Raw genomic sequence first — 25520 nt, forward strand, 5'->3', positions numbered from 1 at the left:
TGGGTGGGGGTTGGGGCGGGGATCGTGGCGGGGCGGGAAAAAGTGCACGTCCATCCCCGCCTCCACCCCCGGACGGGGATGGATTTTAACCTTCGTCCCCGCCTCCATCCCCGTTTCCTACCCTTCATCCCCGGTCCACTGCTATCCCTACCCGGGACCTTCTCTTGTGACTAAGAAAATGTTTGTAAGTTTTTTTCTTATCAAAGGGCTATGGTGATCTGCCCTAAGTCGACATGGCAGAGTTGTATTACGGGTGCAACAAGTTTTTGGCACATTGTTTATGCATAATAATCCTCTTCTTAGGAAAAATCTTTAGGCATTATTAGAGCAACAAAATAAAGAGAAGCCTATTTACAATCAGTCTCTCACTCACTCACAAGCTCATTAGTGTAAAAACCCCAATTCTCACTTGCCTGTCAAGGAACCAATACGCCCAGTTTCAGCCTTGCGGCAAGAGATGTACCCTGGGTTTTGAACTTGTGACGTCCCTTGAGCTAGGTAACATTCACAAATTGCCCTTATCAGATGAGCGGCTACACGTTTTTTTAGATCTTAGAATATTAAAAAAGAAGAAGAAAAGGAACAGCATGTTTATTCACAGTTTCATGGCTTCCATCTTGCTCTTAGGTAGGAATGTGAATTGGTTGGGTTTGTCTTGGGTACTTGACCAACCCAACCTGAACCTGGATATCTAGGTATAGAAAATGTTGACACAAATGTTATTCAGGTCAACCCTGAACCAGACATGAGTAACATGTGGGTCAGTTTTGGGCTATGATTTTTTTTCAAATATCTAACCCGACCTGAGTACTAATCGAAGTTTCTTCTCATATATTTTCAAGTCAAAAAATCTATTTTAGATAGTCTTTTAAGGTATGTGGGTAAGGTTTAGTATTTCATTCCTTTTCACCCAGACATAACCTGAACCTAAATATTTGTTATTTGTGCGGGGTTTGGGTTCACCCTGACGAGTTGAATGCCAACCCCATTGATAACTCTACTCTTAGATGGTCCCTGCCCTATATATATTATAATTCCAATAACCAGCTTATCCATTGTGCATATAAACGTGTGCAAAACAGTCGATGCAAAGTATGTCTCCTAATAAAAAAAAAATCGTGCTAAGTGCCATCTATAGTCAAATTGAATTGATAAAGCTTGCAGTTACAATTTTCTGATTAATAAAATGGTGAAAACAATACTCTCTCTCTCTCTCTCTCTCTCTCTCTCTATATATATATATATATATATATATATATATATATATATATATATATATATATATATATATATATATATATATATATATATATATATATATATAGTGAGAAAGAAAGAGGGTTAATATTTGGTGCTATTGAAGGCATGAAACTATTGAGCTGAAAATAAAAAATCATAGGTTCAAGCTTTATCAACTCATGTTCAACATGGTTTGTTTGCTATGGATCTTTAGATCATGTTATTTCAATCTAAAAATATGACTTTTTGAGTTGTGAAATTCTATTGTGAGCTGTTGATTTTTGAAGCCTTTGCAAAACCTACTTACATGTCACATTCACGACTCAAAACTCATTATTTTTTTATTAAATAAAGATTATAGATAACATCAATAAGGTCTGTTCTACAAAAAAATATGAAAATATTTTCAAGTATATTGTACTATGAGATGGCTTAGCATGGTTCATCAAGTATAAAGCGTGTTTTTCTCCGACAATTTATATGTCAAAAGTCATTTTTTATAGTTTTATTTTGATGCAATCTCGGCCATTTATTTTTTTATTTTAAAATATATTTTATTATACAAACCATTAGCTCAAAATTATGATCTAAAGTAAGTGAATCATGATAAAACCATTTGTGAAGTCGAATTTTTTCAATTGTGCATTAATAACAAGGTTTTACTCGCTGATATCAAACTTGTGAGGCACCTGCACCAAAAGAGCTATCCTAAATAACGAGGCTACCAATTTGAATGGCTCACAACCTTCTCACGAACAGAGTGGATTTCCATACTCAACATAGCCCGCCCCAAGTCTTTGTGCTTGGTAAGATGGTGAAACCCCAAACCCCATCTTACCCAGGATCGATTCCTCCTGGGATCATATCAATGGTTTGCTTGGTGGGTATCTTTTGCAAGTTGCCGTAGTTAAGTGAGGCCTTGGCGGATAGACGGCAGTCAAGATTCGATCCCCATGGGCATCACCCCTACGTGCAAGCCAATGTGTAGCACAGGCCGTGGGAGCAGTGGTCCTAGCCTCAGAGTTTTATGCAACCGGCATGATAACCGTAGGTATGTCAGGCTGAGCCAGCGTGACCAGGTATTTGTGTTGTGTGCGGTTTCTTTGGGTTATAAATTAAAAAAAAAAAAATTGGGACACTCATCTGGGGTTTACTGTCTAGGGGAAGGGGACATTAAGCTGCCACTGTTCCTAGGCAGGTGCTCCTTATAAAGAAAAACAAAAAAGATTATGGAATCAACAGTACTCTCTGTCATCCTAAGCCAATTGGATGATACTAGTGGTGAAACCATGGAAGATTTATAGAGTCGTGGGTGTAGTCTGGGGTTGCAAACGGTTCGGATCCGGACCAGCTACATACATGGAAGAGTCAGATCCGGATCAGCCAAAAATTGCAAAACCCCCATCATGAATCCGACCCATTTGCATCCCTAGTGCAGTCCATGGTTTTAGCAAGAGGCCTTCCCTCATGTACAAAGAATGCACTGCTTTTATAATTTTATAGTAGTGATGCATATCTACCGGCCACCCATGTCCTCATCTTTCTACAAAGAAAAAAAAAATCCTTGCTCATCACCAGGTTCTGCATTACACTTCTTTGCTGGAAAAAAACTCCATAATATGAAACCTCTGGCTTGGTGTTTTTATTTGGAGTCCTTATTCAGGAACAAGGCCCCACAGAAACCAACAACCTTCTAAACAGGACTATGTTAATGAGCCAGACTTTGCATTTAACGAAGGTCAGGCACCCTTGAGATGGTGCTCCTGGTCTTTCGCACAGAATCCTTAAGGACTGTGCCTTTCATACGAAAGGCACGCCCTCAGAAACAACACTGCACCCATGCGAAAGGAATGCCTTCCCCGTGAACCGGTTTTCGTAGGAAACCAGTTGTTTCTTATAAAAATGTGGGGCCCACAACACAGAAGTTATCGGCAATTGTTTCACCCACGATGAGAGAATGATCGCAAAATGGGTCATTTTCCCATGAAACAAACAGGCTCTGATTGATGTACCCGCACAGACTAAAAGCGATGATCGTGATGCTGGGGTCCGGAAAGAAAACCAGGAGGCCCGCAAGGTTTCTAAACCTTCCTCTCTGTGTCAAACAGGCAAGAATAGCCACCTTTCATAATCAGCTCCTGACTCCTCAATTCCCTGCCACCAAGAAAATGGAACCCCACAAAAGTAGCGACCTCAAGATTATTGGCATTTGGAATATGGGGCCCAAGGGTCAGGAGTAATGTGATGGAACAAAAAAATTCTCACCATCCCTTCAAATGACACCTGTCCAGTTCAGACTTTGTACCCCACAAAAATTGACTCATTCTTGAACGAACCGGAACAGGTGTCATTCAAAAAAACAGCATGGTACCTTTTTTTTTCAATGCAATCACATTGCACCTGATCCGCGCTTGAATTTGGGAGCTAAGGATCAGGTAGGAAGGTGTACATGAATCATGCATGCCAAAATCGCCCCCCAGTCGCAGAGTTGCATCATTGCCTGACACAGTTTAAGTGAAGGTAGAGCTATTCAGACTTGGCTGCAAACCAATGCATATAAGCACTAGAAATTTTAATCCCATCACCGCACAATAACATAGAATACTGATGAAGACTAAAAGAGTTGACATGGATATCAGACCACATATGCTTGAAGACATCACCAGAAGCCATTGGAAGTTCAAAAATAAAGAGAAAAGGCCTTGACATCTAGGAGAACTTTTTTCGTGATCTCCAAAGAACACAGGTGAGATGAGGTACGAAAAAAAGAGAGAGGAAAGCAAAATATTATGAATATGAATACAAAGTTCAACTTATAGTTCACCAACATAATATGGAAGATTATTTCAAAACCAGCACTGTACATTTGTCAATCATAATCAGCATGCCGGATCATGCCACAACGCTCCACAATTCTCTGGAAATCTTCCAGATTTAGCTGCAAAACCAACCATAAATGCCAGAGTTTTCGAAACCAATAACATAATATACAATTCTAATTATCATATAAAAGAAAAATATACACAACTATTATAATAAATCCTATATCATTAGCAGCATGATTTTGATATTTCCAGAAAAAGGAAAGGCCAAAACAATTTACCATTTCAATTATTTTTGTGGAATCAATTGTCTGGATATTTTGTACAACAGCTAATCATAGAACATACATATGCCTATACTGACCTTGCCATCTCCATTGCTGTCAAAGCTATAGATCATATCATTGATTTCCTTGTCTGTCCAATGAAAAGCATGAGCCACCATAACTCTCTTTATATCCCACGATGTTATGTTTCCTTTTCCTGCTTCTGAAATTCATAGTTCCATATGTTAATAACAGAGACACCCAAGAGGATCTCAAAAAGCTAGGCATATTAAACCATAGTCACAGATATCGGTCTAGGCTATATCTCAGCAAGGCAATTTCTCATGATAATATAGATTTAGTTGATAAATTTCGGGAATATCTTGAAAAAAAAATCTCGGTGTTTAAAAAAAATAAAATAGCAGAAATAAGAAAAATAGAAAATGAATAAGTAGAAGAAAAAACATATTTAAGATATAGAAAAGTAAAAGAGTATAATGTTGTGATACATATAAATCTCTGACATTTTCAAAACACAAGATTTTGCTTTTTAATATCATTTTATCAATTTACAACGATATTATCGTTGTCACAGGCATAGAATTTTTTGCAAACCCGCGACACGCCAAACTGCACAGCCTAACGGCCAAAAGCCGCGCAAACACTTTTCCATGTGCTGAATCATTTTCATTGGCCCTGCGCACCACCTCGTGCGCAACTATTAAAATATGTGTATTATCGACATTTGTAATCTCGTATATATTTATATTCATATATATATAGATACATATACATATATATATATATATATGTATATATATATATATATATATATATATATATATATATATATGAATTTAAATATATATACTTTATTCACCCAAAAGGGTATTTCTACAAATTCCTGTTTTGCGCATATTCCACTTTGGAATATTGCTTGTAATTTTTACTTTTTCTTTTTTCTTTTTCTTCTTTTTCCCTTTTTTCTTTTTGTCTTTTGTGCCACATAGGGAGGCTCTCCAAAGAGTCGTTGGGGAGCCTCCAACGGTCACATATGTGACCGTTGGGGGCTCCCAACGACTCTCTAGGGAGCCCCCTTTTGTGGCTCCTTCTTGTGCTTATAAATAGGGGCTTTCCCCTTTGTAAACGACACTCCTTGTAGGAGCTTATGCTCCATTGTATAAGGTTTTTACCCTCTTCTTCCTTTTTCCTCAATAATATTCAACTTATGACTTTAAGTCATATTTACCCCTTTTATGGGTTTGTGTATTAGCACATGATGTGCTTGTGTTGTTCCATTGAGTGGGTATATTCGCACTTCGTGTGCATGTGTATGGGTTCATTATTGAACCTAATGTATTCAAAGTCACTTTCTAACATGGTATCAGAGCTCGGTTGAGATCGAGTTGCTCTTTGGTGCATCGGGAAGCATGGTATTCAAGAATTTTTTAAAGAAAAATGGTGAAGTATTCATTTCTCTCTATTTTTTTTTCTTAAAGTTATTCGGTATGCATTATATTTCTTTAAGTATTGTATGAAGAATGTAATATGTTCTTTTTTTATGTGTACTCTTTGTCATTATGTCTTTTTATAAAAATTTGAGTTACTTGATACTCTATTGAATCTTTTTCGTATACATACTCTTTTGTATGTTTTTCTTTGAAAATTTTTAAATGATAACTTGTTTGGCGAAAAATTAGATATATGATTGCTCAAAACTTGCTTTAATGAGTCGGTAAAAATTTATGACCATTGGAGCTTTGAATTTATATTTTAAACCTAACTTTGTTTATAAGAATACCTTTTATATGAATGGTAAGTCTTTAAAGAAAGGTATGTTAAGATTAAAATGTTTGTGAGGTGTAGTTTTTTTTGAAAAATGCTTGACATATATGAAAAATTCCTTAATAAGTTTTGATTCACTTTTCTAATGTGTCTTTTTTGTATGAGCAACATTTAATTAAGAAGGTTTTTTTTCCGAGTGAATTAAGTTTTAAAATGGTCTTATGGAATATGGTGATTTTCTTTACATCTTTATACTCTTAAAAGATTTTTCAATTTGATTTAAAGAGCTTGTCTCATTATAAAATTTACGGTCTTCACTAATGTTTGTTGCGTACTTATTGCATTAGGAGTTGGTAATAATCTATTAAGTCATGTTTTTTGATAAAACTTAAGAGTTTTGAATTTTTCCTCGATAAATGTTTAATTTTATAGATTTATGCCATAGTACAATCTTACTTTATCATAAGTTTTTTTTTTAATAAATCTATTATTCTTCTTTGTTGGGATTTCTCCCACTTTAGTGGAGTTTCCCCCTTCTTTGGGAATTTTGTGTGTTTTTTGAGCTCTCTTTAAGGAGCCTTTCAGTCCTTATAATCTTCTTGTGAGTATATACTCTTTTATGAAGATTTCATGGTTGTTGTGAGAAGATTGGTTGTGAGCATCATTTTTTAAGTTACAATAGTGGATTTCATAAGATTTTCAAACTTCACCATCTTTATGAATGCCTATATTGGCATAAGTTTGTCATTTGCTCATTCAAGTTTATTGTCATTTAAAAATCTTGCATTGCATAAAAGTGTATCTATTATCATTTGGTGTGCATTTAATTGCATTTTATATCTATCATAGTTGAGGCTTGTTTTTGACTTTTTGATTATTCCAAATCGGTTCTCACGCATGATGTTGCTTAATATTTCATAAATTGTGTTAGTTGCATAATAAGTTTTTTTTTTATAAATGACTTCTTTTGAAGATTAAGCATAATTCGGATTTATGCAAAATTGTTGTTATAAAGATATTATTGTGATTGATTATATTGGACCTTTGATTCAATTTTTAATCGGTCCTCTTTTCTTTGAAAAATGATTCCTAAAGTGTTTATTGCCTTTCTGTGGCATTTATATTTGTCCATCACATGTTATTTAATGCATCATTTGTTTGGCCTTATTATTGTTTTATTAGAGATGTTTGTTGAGGTGAGTTATAGGCACCTCGTGTTATATCATTCTAGATTGTCAACTTGCCATATTATAGATGGTTGTTGAGGTGAGTTATGGGCACCTTGGGACTCTAAAATGATTTGTTATATGATCTCTAATTATGAGTGTCACTCATTTTTTCTCTTTTGGCCATTGATCTAATGAATGCTCTCATTTATATGTAAATGTGATGGATATATGGTGTTTAAAACCTTAAATGTTTTAAGGTATATTAAAATCAAGGTTTTGGAGATTATTGCCCAACCTTTTATTGTTTATGAATCATATGAGTGCATTTGCACATTTATGTTTTGTGCTTTTGTGCACAAGTGTTCTTGGTGTGTGTATATTCACACATTTATTCCAAAATGATATTGTTATGGGTATTCTTTTTGAATAATATTGTTTAAAGGTTTTATTTATATGTTTGTCATTACAAGTTTTATTGCCTCAAAAGTCTTCTCTTTTTATGCCCCTTATCTAAGTGTCATCATATGTAGACAAGAATTTTATTACACCTTCGTGTGTTGGTAGCCCTTTGTTGGCTTTTGCTTTCTTGGTCTAGTAGCTGAACACACTTGTCTTGAGTGTTATTTTATGTAGACAAGGCACGTTGATTCACACCATGGTGTGTGATTTTAGTCCATGTTGGCATTTGTGTCCTTGTTCTAGTCGCTGAGATGTATGCCCATGGTTGGCTTATTTCACTCATTTCAAGTGTCATCTTATGTAGACAAAAGATATATTGTGTTTTAGCCCATGGTTGACTTGTTACTCTTGTTCTAGTAGCTGAACATACTTGGTTTTGAGTGTATTTTTACGTAGACAAGAGATACTTTTGGTCCATGTTGGCATGTATTCTCTTGTTCTTGTCGTAGATGCACTCATTTCAAATATTATTATATGTAGACAAGAGGTTCTTTTGCACACCTTTGTGTGTCTTTGGCCTCTAATGGCTTTATATTCTTGATCTAGTAGCTTATACACTTGATTTATGAGTTTTAGAGAACTAATGAGGTAGTTGCTTGTAGTGGATGAACTATTGTTAAAATTTAAAAAATTTCATTCATATGTTGATTTCTTTTAGATTCAAGTGAATCATATCTTTGATATGCATATTTTAAAAATCAAATTGATATTTTAGCATTTAATCTATATATTGAGTGCTTATGGCTTTTTTGGCCACTTTTGTATGCAAAATGAGTTTTTTGTCATTTGAGTGAGATTTTTCTAAATGTGAAGGTTCTCTACTCAAATAACACTCATTATTTTGTCTCTTAAATGGATTTAAAACCTTTTTGAACTCTTGTGTTCATTTTGTCTAAAGTATGCTTCGAGACTTTGTTTCTCTTGTTTGACACTTCATTACATGTTTGGAACATATCCCTTTAAGTATTAATTCATTTCATGACAGTATGTATGGCCTTTTAGGCCCTCATTCAATAATGTTTATGTAACTTATGCCTCTTCGTAGGCTTATTGTGGTGTCCCTTAGTGGACCATTGTGTTATTCCCCATTATGGGGTTATGTTTGTCCAATAGTGGACCTTATGAATGCATTATGCATTCTTGCAATTCATTTCCGCATAATTTGCTTCCGCTCACTCTTTAACATGATATATGATTTTGAAACTTTGGTTTTCTAAATTTACTTTTTATCCTATCATGTGCTTCAAATTTCTATACATAAGTTATATTTTTGCACCATTGTTTTACGGATGTGTCATCCAATATGGTTTCAATTAAGCTTGTTAGAAATGTTCCATTTGAGTAAAAGTACAAAGATATGTTTTACTTGTTTCTTTGTTGATTTTCTACAGGATCGCTAAGATGTGGTACATTAGATACATCATGGATTCGATCAATGATGAATTGGACTTGAAGACCTAGCTCAACTGTCATGAAGATGGAGTTTTTCCCTTAAAAGACTTTTTGAAGAATTGGACTTCTTTTCAAGACCTTCCTTTGTTTTTCCAAACTTTCGGGTTTTTCCCCGCAAAGTTTGAGGGGGGATGTTAAAATATGTGTATTATCGACATTTGTAATCTCGTATATATTTATATTCATATATATATATAGATACATATACATATATATATATATATATGAATTTAAATATATATACTTTATTCACCCAAAAGGGTATTTCTGTAAATTCCTGTTTTGCGCATATTCCACTTTGGAATATTGCTTGTAATTTTTACTTTTTCTTTTTTCTTTTTCTTCTTTTTCCCTTTTTTCTTTTTGTCTTTTGTGCCACATAGGGAGGCTCCCCAAAGAGTCGTTGAGGAGCCTCCAACGGTCACATATGTGACCGTTGGGGGCTCCCAACAACTCTCTAGGGAGCCCCCTTTTGTGGCTCCTTCTTGTGCTTATAAATAGGGGCTTTCCCCTTTGTAAACGACACTCCTTGTAGGAGCTTATGCTCCATTGTATAGGGTTTTTACCCTCTTCTTCCTTTTTCCTCAATAATATTCAACTTATGACTTTAAGTCATATTTACCCCTTTTATGGGTTTCTGTATTAGCACATGATGTGCTTGTGTTGTTCCATTAAGTGGGTATATTCGCACTTTGTGTGCATGTGTATGGGTTCATTATTGAACCTAATGTATTCAAAGTCACTTTCTAACACGCAACTGCCTAGCGAAAGCTGATCAAGCGCATCTTCAAATGTGAATTTCATCTAGTTCATGTTGCTTAGTGCATAGTTGTTCCATACCAGCTATCACTTCTGAAAAGGGACAAACTTGCCTTAGCCTTGCGTGTCATTGAGTGTATTGCAACTCCATGCACACGACACAACAAAACTTCGCCACTGAAGGAATAAGACCTTGCGGCCCCCAGTCCGAACACAAGTTGATGATTGAACACCATAGCGAAGAGCACCACCCAGACTCATTCGTCGGCGCCTAGGCATTCACTCACCTAACCCCGAGTCACCATATTTGGTTGGAACCACTTAAGGTGATCCCTGTGAGAATTAACCCTAACCCACACGCACCCCCGTGCGTCCAACCACTACGTATGAGAAACTCTTGCAAGCCGAGAGGACCTTAACTAAATCTCTAAAGACAACATCCTTTGATCCACTTGCACTGCTTAATCAAACAACGATCTACATCCGTGCCACCACACAGCGATAAACTAATGATGATATTGTTGCTTATCGCATGTCGTGCTATCACTACACGTTACTGATCAAGCCAACGCATGCCACACGTTCCTCTACTCGATGCATTTTTCACTTGGTAGAGCTCTGCACTGTGCATGCCCCATTCCGAAAGCTCGGTCCAGGACATTCTCCCTCACCCAAACCATTGTCATCCTCGACAATGTCGGTGCAAGTATGAACACAGTCTTGACTGATATGCCAATTTTTCTTTATAATTATCTTTGGTTTACTTCTTTTCTTTAGTCTTCTCAACTTGTTTTGGTTTTCATTCACCATCGCCGCAACCTTTAACACGTCAAGTCTCATTCCTTAACGTGCCTCCGATCACTTAGACAGCGGCCTTCCGCTCCATCAACATCGAGCATCATTTGCTCGTGGGACCCCAGTGCGCAGTCTCATACACAAGCAGGTTATCCTCGCTCGCACGACAAACTTGTCGTCTTCATGCTCATGGTTGGGGTGCCTTCCAACCCGAACAAGGGCAATTTCAAGCCCTTCGTGGTCCTCGTAGAGAAAGATAACCACCAACGCGTGCCGCAGGGATATCAACTCCCTTAAGCACCAACTTGCGGTTTTCTAACGGTCCAAACTACTCTTCAAGTGGGGGACACCTAGTCGCGTATCACTCCAAAGCGGTCATTCAAAGCATCTTCATGGGCACTCATCCACACAAGGGGCAACACGGCCCAACGCTGCAACTCTCATCTGAAGCCAGCACGCTGCAACTCTCATCTGGAGCCAGCAAAACGTTCCCGCAGGAACCAAACTGATGAGCCACAAACAACAACTTTTTCTGCACACACAATCCACAGAGGAACTGTCAATTCAAGGGACTAAACAATGAGCATTCTGCTCAACATGAGCACTCCGCTAACCCACAATCTTGAGAGAAAATCTAGAAGTTTAGTTGAGTCTCCAATACCCAAATGTGCAAATCCATCAAGCCGAATCCAACGTGCATTCTCTACATGCACAAGGCAAACATCATGCTCCACCTGGGAGCCTAACGCACAATTAGTAGGAATCTTCGACTTATCCATGTTCTCTTAGCCAACTGAACAACAATCTTACACTTCTGCTAATCATCGACAAAATGACTCATACCAACCTGCCAACATCTTATTTCTGTGCTCAGTCAACCATACTTTAGCTGCGTAAAATTGTGTAACCAAGATAAACCATCACTGTCATCTTCAGTGTCACACACAATGAACAACAAGGTCTCTATGAATCTTTCTGCTTTGATGCCAATTTATCATGGGCATAGAATTTTTCGCAAACCCGCAACACGTCAGACTGCCCAGTCTGGTCAGCCTAACAGTCAAAGGTCGCGCACCAACACTTTTCCATGTGCTGAATCATTTTCATTGGCCCTGCGCACCACCTCGTGCGCAGCTGCCTAGCGAAAGCTAAACAAGCACATCTTCAAATGTGAATTTCATCTAGTCCATGCCGCTTAGTGCGAGCCTTCTCATACCAGTTATCACTTTCGAAAGGGGCACAAACTTGCCTTAGCATTGCGTGCCATGGAGCGTATTGCGACTCCATGCGCACGACACAACAAAATCTCATCACTGAAGGAACAAGACCTTACGCCCCCCAATCCGAAGACTAGTTGATGATTGAATACCATAGCGAAGAGTACCACCCAGACTCATTCGCCAGCGTCTAGGCATTCACTCGCCTAGCCCAGAGTCACCATACTCGATTGGAACCACCTAAGGTGATTTCTGTGGGAATTAACCCTAACCCACACTCACTCCCGTGTGTTCAACAGCTACGCATGGGAAACTCTTGCAAGCCGAGAGGTCCTTAACTAAATCTCCAAAGGCAACATCCTCTGATCCGCTGACACTGCTTAATCAAATAACAATCCACGTCTGTGCCGCCACATAGCGATGCACTAAAGACTATATCATTGCTTATCGCGTGCCATGCTATCACTGCACGTCACCAATCAAGCCAATGCATGTTGCACATTCCTCCACTCGATGCATTTTCCACTCGATAGAGCTTCGCACTGCGCATGCCCCATTCCGAAAGCTCGGTCCGAGAGAATCGCGATAGTTTCAAGCTATAGCCTATTTTTGTGACCATGTATTAAACACCATGTAAGGATAGAAATAAAAAAAGTACAGTAGAAGCTTAAGAAAAAGACTAATCTTAGAAAATTAGAGAGGGACAACTAACATTGTCAAACATTATTACAGTCATGTACTAAAAGGATGACACGACACAGTCAAGGCAACCAAAGGAGACATTAATGAGGAATGGGAGGGAGACAATGAATAGGGACACAAAAGGTCACAAATCACGATGAAACAGGCTTTAGCTCTTGCACGAGATAGCCTGCTGATGATCATGGTAAGACTTGGTGCAGAACATAACCCACATCTTATTTTTCCCAAGTGCATAATGAATGACAGATGAAAGCATCTAAGTAGTAAGCCCGTGCAAGTTGAGCGCTGTTAGTATGAAATAGCATTGATAGCCTATACACATGCCCTAGCTTGTCTGAGAGCTAAATTTGTTCCAATCGCTCATCTCTTCCTTACACTTTTCCTCAGGTCATAAAGCACATGCATCATTGATGAGTACAATTGCCTGCTTTGCCTCCTATTATGTTGTCTTTCTTTCATGAAATTTAAACCTCCAAACACATCCAATAAGGAGAAAACATGAAAAGGCATTATCAATCTAAAAAAAATGCATACATAAGCACATGGATACGTATCTCTGTATGTATGTAGCTGTGAGTTCCAACGGCTTCAAATGGGCATATAAGTACCATTTTTTCCCTTGGAGGTGCATTTGCCAATTTTGTGTATACAATACCCTTTTTCGCAGTGACTAATAAAAGGAATCACCCTTTTAGATGCAAACCAAAAGGGAAAATTTATTTGTGTCCACTAAAGCTGTGATCACACACATGTGCATGCACATATGCACACACACACACCTTAATTGGGTTACTGTAGATCACATCATTAAAATAACATACTGGCCGTGTCCATAAAAGTATGCTGGTGCAACCTAGAAAACCAACTTTTGCCCTTCACATTGCCATAGTACCATACTAGCCATATGGATCTACAAGTGACCCAATTTGAGAGAGTGCCTAAACTGTGGCCTCAGATGTTCGTTCGAGTATAGAACTTCTCCAAATTAGAAATATGATTTGATAAAACAGTGGCTTTGCCTGTCATCAAATAGAGCCATCATTAACACTATCAAACACAAAGGGCACCATGATTGCTGGGAACAACATTTTTGACCCACAAATTTGCATTTTTGTTGATGAATGAGCTTAGTTGTTACTAGACCAACTTTTTCATAACTTTTCTCCAAGACTAACTTCTATCTTTGTCATCCACCAGTGTTACTTTTTTCCTGGATTTAATACTGAATTTTCCCGTCTACATTGCATTTCCAGTGTAATGAGATGGTGATCTTCCCCGAATGCACTTGGATCACTCAAAAAGAAGTGTCTAAAAGACACTTAAAGCAAAGCCCACAAGAGGGTAAAAATGAAAACACACACAAATAATCACACTTTTATTTATGTAAGAAAATGCTTAAAAAGCATTGCAAGAAGTGTTTTTACAAGAGGGGGCTGAACCCCTATTTATACAAGAGCAATAGGGAGAGCTCATAAGGAGCTCTCCCTTCTAGTCGTTGGACTAGTCCAATTCCAACGACTAGATTGCTTGGTCAAGTTCCAACAAGCCCATTATCTAGTTCTAAGTGAACTAGATAATGTAAATAACATAAAAAATAAAAAGAAATAAAAATAAAAATAGAAAAATATATATATAATATAATAATAATAATAATATATCATATTATTATTATTATATTATGTATATGTTACATTTTAACACTCCCCCTCAAACTCGTTTTCATCTTCTAATGTTACATTTTAACATTTTAACAATATTATGTATATATTTAATTTCATTTGGATTATCTAATATTTCAAAATCGTTTTCATCTTCTAAAAATGTCACATCCTTGAAAACGTATAGCTTATTATTTTTGTAGTCAAAACATCTATAGCCTTTTTTATTTTCACCATATCCTAAAAACACACATTCAATCGCTTTTGGTGATAATTTATCCTTTTTATGTAAAAGAAAAAAACATTTACATCCAAAAATACGAAGACGATTGTAATCGGGCGTCATGTTAAAAAGTTTTTCATAAGAAGAGACATTATTTAATTTTGAAGACGGCATTCTATTGATTAAATAGGTGAAAAATTCTTTAAAGAAGTTGAAAACTTTCGATTTAAGATTAAGAAAATAGATTTATATATATCTAGTATAATCATCAATAAAAGTAACATAATATGAATAACCACCTTTAGATAAAACCGGAGATGGTCCCCATACATCGGAATGCACCAATTCAAACGGTCTTGTTGACACAAAGGTTCTAGTAGGAAAATGAATAGGCTTCATTTTTTCAAAAATGCAATCTTTGCAATTGATATCTTTTTCTTTACAAAATTTATTTTCAAAAAGAAAAAGATACATTTTAGAGTAACTTGGATGTCCAAGTCTTTTATGCCAAGTTTCAATACTTTTATCTTGGACATAAGTACAAAAAGAAGTATTAGGGAGTATTAAGTGATCCATAAAATAAAGATCTCCTTTTTTATGGCCTTGCCCAATCCACTTCCCTGACCGAAGATCCTGCACAAAGCACCCTTGAGATGAGAAAGATATTTCACAGCCATGGTCAGCAATTTGGAAAACGGAAAAAATGTTAAGATTTAGTTTAAGAATATTCTTACTTTTGGAACAAAGAAATTTGAATATTTTTTTAATTAAGAGTCACAATATCATTTATTTTGAGAAAAGTTCCATCGGCCGTAGAGACATAAGATAATTTTGAATTGGTGCACATGTTGGTTAATGCATTTTCATGAGAAGTCATGTGAAAAGAAGCTCTGGAATCTAAAATCCAAGAATACGTACCGGGAGGTGATGAGGAGGCAATAGCAGCACCGAAAGTGAAGGAAGTGGCCTTTAGAATTTGTTGGAGAGCCATAGAAATTTGACCAAGAGTATCCTTGAGATCCCCGTTTTTCCCTTCATCTTCTTTGGAGGATTCCTCAACGGAAGCCACCTTTGGCTTGAAAGTCCCATTAAGCTTTGGGCAAACGGATTTGATATGTCCCGGCTCATAACCATGGTGACATATAATCATCTTCCTTCCACCACTCCCTTGTTTACCAAAATGAGGTGGCTTACATGTTTTAACATAATTGTCGGGTTTAAACACAGTAAGAACTCCATCCATACTTTTATTCATGCCATGCCTAGTCTCTTCTTGAATAATTTTGGCAATAGCATCCTTTAATGGAGGAATAGTGGATCTATGAAGGAGTAAAGATCTAACTTGTTCAAATTCGGGACGAAGCCTAAATAAAAATTGAAACAATCTATCTTGTTCCATTTGCTTTTGTCTAAGTTCCATATCCTCCGTAGCCACCCATTTAGGCTCTAAGAGAGTCAATTCATCCCACAAAGAGTTTAGAGCACTATAGTAATCTTGTATGCTCATATTCCCTTGTTTTGTGATTCTCACTTTTTCTTGCAAAAAGTAAGCTCTTGCAAGATCTTTTTTGGTATACATACCCTTCATAAAAAAACAAGCTTCATTGGCTCGGCAAAATTTGGCAATATTAGCACATACCTTAAGTTCAACATTATTCATAAACCATGCTAGGATTTTTGCATGGTTACTCTCCCAATCTTCCACTTAGCGTTGATGATCTTCTATTGCTTTGAGGCGAGCATCACCCTCAAGAGCTTTTTCTTGATCTCATTCCATCTTTGTGAGCTTTAGTTGGGGCTCCAGAACGATCCACTTAGCGTTGATGATCTTTCCTTTGAGATTATTTTTCATTACGGATACCCACATCATGTAATTTTTTTCATTGAGCTTGAATGATAGGTCGATCTTGGCTTCAATTGCTTTGGTATGAAGGTGCAAAAAAGAGGAAGTAGAGAGAGACAAGATTTTCACCTTGAAGAATCGAATGGCTTTGATACCATGTAATGAAGTATGCGGAAGAATCAAGAATGCAAATGCATTCACAATGTCCAACACATGGACTTAGCACAAGGGCACAAGAGGATAAATCCACTAAAGGGACAATATGAAAGGCCTCGCAACAAAGCTACACATAAAATAAATACTCTGGTTATTGGAGAGGAGCTCTCTAAAAGCATAAGAAAATACAAAGGGGATGCACCCCTATTTATACACAAGGAGGCACTCAAGGGGCTCCCAATAGAGTCGTTGGGGGCCCCAATGACTCTATGGTGGGGCCCCTTAAGTGGTTCAAAAAAAGGATTTAAAAAAAATAAAAAAGAAAAGAAATACAGAAAAAATAAAAAGAATAAAAACAAGTACCCCTATCGGGTACTTGTGAAAAGACCATAATACCCCTATCAGGTATTATGGTGTGTATATATATATATATTGTTACAATTGTTTTAACAAGGAGGAGCTTCAAAAAATCTTTTTAACGCACATGGAGGTCGTTGCTCTTCAATTCTTCATCTTGAATACTGTAAGCTAACATCCCTACTGGTTTGGTCTTCACTATTATTTTCACAGATAGTAGGACTTTGATCATTGTCAGAGTTACATTCAACATCCTCTTCATTGGATTTTGAAGTTAAATAAATTAAAAAGGAATATTCAGTAATATCCTTGGATTTTTCACTTTAAAAAAAATTTCAAGAAAGGTCACATTTCTTGACACATATAACTTACCATTTTGAAGATCATCGCATCTGTACCCTTTTTGATTTTCAATATATCCTAAAAAAGCACATGGGATTGCACAAGGAGAGAATTTATTGTTCTTATCTGTAAATACAAAACATTCGCAACCAAAAACTCTTAGTCTAGAGTAATCTAGAGCTACAGCATAAAGTTTTGCAATCGGGGATATGTTTTCTAAAGAAGAAGATGTCATTCTATTTATGAGATAAGTGGCAGTTAGAGTTGCTTCAGCCCAAAACCCTTTAGGCACTTGACTTGCGATTAGCAAAGTCCGAGTGGTCTCCATAATGTGACGATGTTTGCGTTCTGCCAAACCATTGTATTGAGGGGTATTTGGGCAAGATCGTTGATGAATAATGCCGTATGAATTAAGATAGTTTTTAAATTCTCCAGACATAAATTCTCTCCCTGAATAGGTGCAAAAAATAGAGATATTGTTTTGAAATTTGTTTATGACCATTTTATGAAATATTTGAAAGTGGAAAAAAACATTGGATTTATGTTTAAGAAAATAAATCCAAGTATGTCTAGAAAAATCATCAACAAATATGACATAATATGCAAAACCGCCTTTACAAATAACTAGTGCGGGTCCCCAAACATCCGAATGTATTAACTCAAGGGGTTTTGTAGAGACAAATGTTCTACTAGAAAATGGTAATCTTTTCATTTTTCCAAGAATGCAGTCTTTCCAAGCAAAATTTTTAGATTTACAAAATTTTTCCAAACTTAGAAAGAATTGGATTTTAGACATACGAGGATGGCCAAGTCTTTTGTGCCATAAGTCTGTTTCCAATTTCTGAACATTTAAACAAAAGACATTCTTTGGTAGTTCCAAAAAGTCCATGTAATATAGCCCTCATTCTCTATGGCCTTCTTCAATCAGCTTCCCTGACTGGCGATCCTGTATCCAGCAACCATCAGAAGAGAAGGATATATTACATTCATAATCAGAAATTTGAGAAACAGATAAGAGATTTGAATTTAGTTTTGGGATATATCTAACTTATGGAATACAAAAAATTTTGTTTATTTTAAAACATCTAATTCCTTTGATTTTGAGAGATGTTCCATCTGCTGTAAAGACTTTTGAAATATTTGAGTTATTTTTAAGACATTCGGATAAACATTTATAATTTGGGGTCATATGAAATGAGGCACCAGAATCTAAAAGCCAAGGAAAGTTACTTGGACCGGATACAGAAGTGACTGCTGCTCCAGTTGAGGCTTCAGCGGAAGAGGATACCCCTTAGAGAAGAGGCTGAAGAATCTTCATAAGTTCAGCCATAGAAACATGTGCATCTTGATCTTTTGGCTTGGCTCCAACTGATACAACCTTTTTTTCATCTCTTTTCTTTAACTTTGGACATTGAGGTCTATAGTGCCCCGGTTCATGACAGTGGTGACAAATAACTTTTCTTTTGTCAAACTCGCCATTCTGCCTCCTAAAATGAGGCGACCTGTAAGTGTGAGTATGATTCTCAGGCCTAGATACAGCTAGGGCGGTATCATCATCAGCTTTAGAGGAACTTTTTCGAAGACGATTTTCCTCCATTGTTAATTCTTCAATAGTTTCTACAATAGAAGGAACTTTCCCCCGGTGAAGGAGGGCCGATTTGGTGGACTCAAATTCCGGCCTTAACCCAGTTATAAACTGGTAAAAATGTTCAGTATCGAGTTGTTTTTGGCAAGGCTCAATGTCTTCGGCACAGTACCATTTTTGTTCCAAAAAAGATAGTTCTTCCTAGAGTTCGGACAACCCATTGTAATATTCACAAATTGATTTATCTCCTTGGATCTTCATTCAAACATTCTCTTGAAGATTGCACACATATGCAATATCTTTAAGAGAATACATATTTTTCAAATATTCCAATGCCTTATCGACATGTTCAAACTTAGCAAGACTGGAGCATTTTTTAATGTCAACACTATTGATAAGCCATGACATTATTTTCGCATGTCACATTCTCCACTCTTTCCACTTTTTTTCATAGGAGGCTAGAGCCTTGATTTTCTCCTCTTCTAATAATGGGACCTCTTTATCTCCCTCTTTCTTAGTAAGGGATAGTTTAGGTTCCGAATCGGAACCATCCACAATCTCCCATAAGCCTTTACCCCATATATGGTGCTTCATGATTGAAGCCTATATTACATAATTTGTGTCGCTTAATTTCATATGGATGATAACGACTTTATCATTGTCATCCATCGTTTATAAGAAGAGGAAAGGAAAAGATAGAAGAAACAAAATGAAAAAAATGTGAGAAAGGAAAGAGATACAATACAAAAAGATGTTGAAGCCCTTCAAATGATGCATTTTGCAGCCACTAATGAAGTGATAAAACACTGCTCTCCAAGTGACGAAACACTTTGCAAGAATAAGGTGATAACACACCTTTTGCACAAGGGGCACGAAAATCAAGGCAGACTTTCTCCAAGATCTAATAATCTCGCGACTCTGATACCATGTAATGAGATGGTGATCTTCCACGAATGCACTTGGATCACTCTAAAGGAAGTGTCTAAAAGACACTTTAAGCAAAGCCCACAAAAGGGTAAAAATGGAAAAACACACAAATAATCATACTTTTGTTTATGTAAGAAAATGCTTAAAAAGCATTACAGGAAGTGTTTTTACAAGAGGGGGTTGAACCCCTATTTATACAATAGCAATGGAGAGAGCTCATAAGGAGCTCTCCCTTCTAGTCGTTGGACTAGTCCAACGGCTAGAAATCTAGCCGTTGGAACTAGTGGAACGACTAGATTGCTTGGTCAAGTTCCAGCTGGAACTTGACCAAAGCCCATTATCTAGTTCTAAGTGAACTAGATAATGTAAATAACATAAAAAATAAAAATAAATAAAAATAATATATATATATATACAATATAATAATAATAATATATCATATTATTATTATTATTATATTATGTATATGTTACATTTTAACATCCAGATGAGACAACCCTCCTTCCTCAGTACTCTGTGGTTCTCAGAGATTGCATAAGGATTTCCAATTCATGAATCTCTGATGTTATTGGGTTTCTCCTCAGGACTAAGTCCCAACCACCGCTACCCAGACATCTAACACTGCTATATTCTCCCTAGATATTCTGAAATCTGAACAACAGCCCCTCTGAGTGCCACAGATCAAACCAAAACTTAATCATTTTACCATTACCCAGCTTTACACCATCTTTTAAATCATTGAGAATCCTCAACCAACCATTCCAATTACCAGGATTGCAACTTCAGTTATCTTTCTCTTTCCAATTCCAAGGCATCCCTGCTAACCTATACCTTCTTGAAGAGTCTTTCTAGAAGCAGACATTCACCAAGCTAGACATTCAGTTGGCCAGAACTGAATATATAACTGCATGGCATCCCTGCAAATCCATGCTTTCTCAAGTAAATATTAACTAATCAGTGATCAGAAGAATGGATCAAGAAGTTAAGAAGACGGATTAGCAAGTCTTTCCAGGAATGGGCATTCACTAACTACTCCATTGGCCAAGAAAAACATTATTGATGCATCACTATTGCCATCATTTGTACAGCCAATATTACTAGTGTGGGCATTCATCTTGAAGTCAACAGTGGGATGCAAATAGGACCATGGAAGTGTTAGTCTATAAGACTGATCTAATTCAACCAACAAGATTGAATGATAAAGTGGCAGTGGGTCTGGGGAGAAGGTGCTGACCCCTTTGTCCCAGGTTTGACTCCCACCGGGTGTGCAGGTGCCTTTAACTGGTGGGCTCCGTAACTTTGTAAGGGCTTGGGTGTCGGTGACCCCACACGGAGATTACCCGCTTCGGCAGGGAACTTTGTCATGAAAAACAGATTGAAGGATAATACAATAATGTACCAAAAAATATGGATCTAATATGGACAAGAAATGGGTTTGGTTAAGATGATCGAACCACAGGCAGTATGATCAGTCCCAAGGAGAGAAAAAAAAAGAAATTGCCACATTTTTTAGAAAATGTATTGATATAAGTATAAAAAAAAACAATGAAAATATGTATTTGCAATTATTAGGTTATGAAATTGTTAAGCTTCACAATGACATGCCAAAATGATACCTGAATTACAAAGTAATAATTTGTCATCATCATAGTAGCACTCTAGTAGTAATAGCAAGCAAAGCCATTTAAACAACAGAGATTGCAAACATGAAATTGCTGAGATTATTGTAAGGGCTAGATCCCCAGCATTAGGGATGCACACGAGCTGAGTTCGAGCCAAGCCTGGGCTGTTCAAATTCGGCTCGTTTCAAAATGCCCTTGTTCAAGCTCAGGGCCGAGCTTCAACGGCATTGTTCAGGCTCGGCTAGGTTCCGAGCTTGAACAGCATTCTAAAAAGCTATATACAATGGAGAAGGTGGGATTCGATCCATGACCTCCCCAATCACTGCACAAACGACCCACCACTGTGCCAGACCATGCTTTTTGTCTACTGTGACCCAGAAAATTTTACAAATACTAAAACCACTATATTAGCATCCAGCAAATAAAAGTGAAGCGCGGAATTCAATCTCAGCACCTACTGCAGAAGAGGATAATGCCCTACCCAGTAAGCTATCAGTAACTCTTATGAATTGTATTGGAAACATATTTTATATATATTTATTCGAGCCTAATCGAGCTTTTCGAGCTTAATCAAGTTCAATGACTTGATCAAACTCAGCTCGTTTATGCACACCAAGCCTGGACTTGTGTTCAAGCTCGGCTCATTTATGTTCACGGACGAGCTCGGACCAAGCTTAAACAAGCCGAGCCCGAGTCAAGCTCGAGCTAGCTCGGCTCGTTGTGCATCCCTACCCAGCATTATAGATGTAAACTAATCAGTTTCTATGTAAACAAGATTTAAACCAAAAAAGTTCCTACTAATTCTATCGCAACAAATAACTGAATGAAATACCAAAATATGATAAATGTTTCATGTAAGGATCTTTGAGAAATAACAGAAAAAAGATTCAATGAAGAGAAAGAAACAAGTAGCAAAGACTAAATTTACCATCAACTGAAAAAAAATAGCTGACAACATCATCTTCAGACATTTTAGGTCTGCTACTATTCTGAACAAAACAAGTTGATTGTCCCATATAAGAATATTTCTTGAGAAACAGGCCCCTTCAAATGAGGGAAAGGAAATAAAAGTGCTTATTCTCTAAGAAAATAAACAATACATATCAGCAAACCTTGCTTTTTCTTCCCTTTATTCTGCCAGTTCTTGTTTGCACCTTTTTTCTTTCAAAAAGATCAGGTTTGGTTTCCTTTTTCTCTGAATTTTTATGCATACCACTTATCATCTTTCTTGAAGATTCAGCAACACCCCCAAGGGAAAGGGCAATTGCCTGCATATGACTTCAAGTAAGGTGTGATCATAAAATGAAGCAACCATGCTAGCACCTTAGAAAAAGCCTCAGCCCCCTCCCAAAGAAAAAAAAAAGCAATGTTAATGTGAAAGAAAGGCTTGAGATGCACCTTATGCAAAGCTACATCATCATCATAGTCATTGCCTACTTCCACGTCTCCTTGAGAGCGTTTATGCATGGTAGTCCTCATTTTCTTTGAGGACCTCACAGCCTTTCCATGAAAGAAGCACAAAAGGTCAGATGATCCCAGTTGCATATATCCATCATAACCGCTATATAATGCTTATATATCTTCCAATCCTTTGCAGAACCATAAAATACTTTGAGCATCATAGAACCAGAGAGAGGAACAAACTGATAAATACAAATGAGAAATCAGGAAACTGCAAGAAGACGGAGTTCTCAAAGGTCGTAAGCATAAAATTTGATATATGAAGTCAGAAAACCAGGAACTAAACTGCTGTGTACACAAATTAGTGGACACACGGCAGATACCTCGGGAAACAAATCATATGATTCAGTGTCTGCTTATCAACAGAAGAGGTGGTCCCAGAAACTGAAATGGTAAAAACTAATGACCATGAAAAACATATACGCACTAAACTTAAAACTATGAACATCATGGGTAATAGAAGTTCAGTCATCAAAATTTCCTTTTAGAGCCCTATTGCAACAAAGGCATATGCCAAATAACCTTCATAATACATAAACAGTTTCCCTCTGCAAAATCTTGTCGCCTAGATTCTAGAATTTATCAGCCAAAACAGGACGAGAATTACGCTTCAAATGGATTAATCTCCTGGTAAGAGAAGCAAGTACTTCCGAATACTGATTTACAAGGACTGGCCTCACTCATGTCTAAGGCAAGCCCCAAAGAATGCATAAGATTGAGAAAGATAGAACGTTGGCTCATACATGCCTAAAGCAATGCACAAGATTGAGAAAAATAGAACATTAGTTCATCTTTTTCTGCAGAAACAGAATCGAAGTTTAGGGAGAAAATTCATTGACAGGCAATGCAAAAGACAAGGATTTCTAATGTATACATTGCTAGTGAGACCGACATTTTCAAACGCATTAGCATAATTTTCCTCATATACGGAATCACAAAAAAGGAAAGCGCAAATAATCCTATCGAAAAACCATTCAGAATTTCAGAAATTGAACAGGAACATCCATGAACAATGCAACTTTCCTTTGCGAGTGAGCGGAAGCACCCACTTATCCGCCAAGCTGGGATAAGTCGGGAAATATCCCGACTTATCCCACCTTTCTGGATAAGTGCTACCATAAAAAACACCACCTTTCTGGATCAGTGGGTTCGTCCAAACACCTATACCCCGACTTACCCCCTCTTTTCTAGATAAGTGGGTTCATCCCAACGTTCAATATCCCGATTTATGCTGCATTTCTGGATAAGTGGGCGCATCTAAAAGCCCACTTCAAAAGACATTCTTATTCCAATTCGTCTCTTTTTTTTATCCAATAATGCACATTTCAAAAATTCTTTCGGCCTCTAATTCAGACAAAATTTTCACTTGTTTTCCTCGACCGTAAAATTGATAAAATGTGACGAGTCGCATTCCAGTAAATAAGAGAAAACACCAACCTTCTTCTTCTTTGCTCTTCTGTGGTCGTCTTCCTCTTCTTCTTCATCATCATCTTCTTCTTCATCTTCTACTTCTTCTTCTTCTAACGTTGGTTGGTATTCTTCTTCACCGTCGTCATGGTCTTTGGAGGTCTTTCGGGAGGCTTTGCTCTTACCCTTCATCTCCTTATCGAATTCTTCGTTGAGAGAAGAAGCTACGGTTGGCAAGTTGAGAGCTTTCAGCCTTTCCGTGTTTTCCTTAATCCGTAGAGCCCTCTGCTTCTCATACTCCGTCATTCTTGACCCTCCTCCTTCACCATCATCGCCTCTCGATGTATTCCACGGATTTATCGTATCTTCTTCTTCTTCTTCTTCTTCTTCTTCTTCTTCAGATTCCACCTCTTCTCCTTTGCCCATCTCTCTCTCTCTCTCTCTCTCTCTCTCATCACGGTGACATATACCTTTCTTTTAAATTACTCACGTATTATCGGAAGATTTTTTTTATTGTCGTTAACTTTCTTTTGTTTTGATTGGTGTATTTTACCGTGAACACCTTTATATAAAAATATGAATAATGTAAAAAGCTTCCAAATTGTTGTTTTTATCCTATTGCTATCACAATAGAAGCGCAATCTTTCAAAATGAGTGGTTTTTTAAAATACTGCATTTTTTCTATAATATTTGGTCTTTAAAACATCGTGAAAATCACGATATTTTCAACATATTGAATATTTTTGGGGTTTCCCATTTATACATTCAAAATGGGTTTGGATCCAGGCCTGGACCCACAGTAATGGACTTCGTTACCTTAACAAATGAGCCATCATTCGGACCAAATCAGGCACTTTTACATCCTTAGTCTGAATAAGATTAAGAGATTTCACATAGAAATTTAGCTCTAATAGGTATTGGGAGCTTCTATTCATATCTATAAGCGGTGCAATTGGATCGTAAGGGCCAGAGCATGTATGATCCATGTCTGAAACCATATCCAATGAGAGAGTTGAACTCAAATCTAAATTTCATGTAATGATGTTTTATCTGTTATAAAATGACTGGGAATAGACATTTGACATGCAAAACTTGCTAATAGATAATAGTTGAGGATTTATCCAAATGTAGATTGAACATAAAATATTATCTGGTTCGAAATCCAAACCTTAAGAGTCCAACCAGATAAGTCAAAATCCAATCAGATCACACATTCGAATGTGTTCAATAAAATATGTTGGACCCCTGGAGTAAGGCCCAAGCTGGGTGTTTGT

General features: G+C 37.0%; 1 protein-coding gene across 1 annotated transcript; it reads right to left on the reverse strand.

Moving 5' to 3' along the window:
• Positions 1 to 3929: 3929 nt before the first annotated feature.
• Positions 3930 to 24694, reverse strand: LOC149813843 (uncharacterized). Its single transcript, XM_089992054.1, has 6 exons — positions 24277 to 24694; positions 22777 to 22878; positions 22491 to 22646; positions 22307 to 22367; positions 4426 to 4550; positions 3930 to 4177 (listed from the first exon to the last, which is right to left on the reverse strand). The coding sequence occupies exons 1-6, from the start codon at positions 24670 to 24672 to the stop codon at positions 4109 to 4111; spliced, it is 909 nt and encodes a 302-aa protein (XP_089848180.1). The 5' UTR covers positions 24673 to 24694; the 3' UTR covers positions 3930 to 4108.
• Between the last annotated feature and the right edge of the window lie 826 nt (positions 24695 to 25520).

The sequence above is a fragment of the Nuphar pumila genome, chromosome 16 (assembly GCF_984573655.1).
Source record: "Nuphar pumila chromosome 16, dmNupPumi1.hap1.1, whole genome shotgun sequence".
Taxonomy (NCBI): Eukaryota; Viridiplantae; Streptophyta; class Magnoliopsida; order Nymphaeales; family Nymphaeaceae; genus Nuphar; species Nuphar pumila.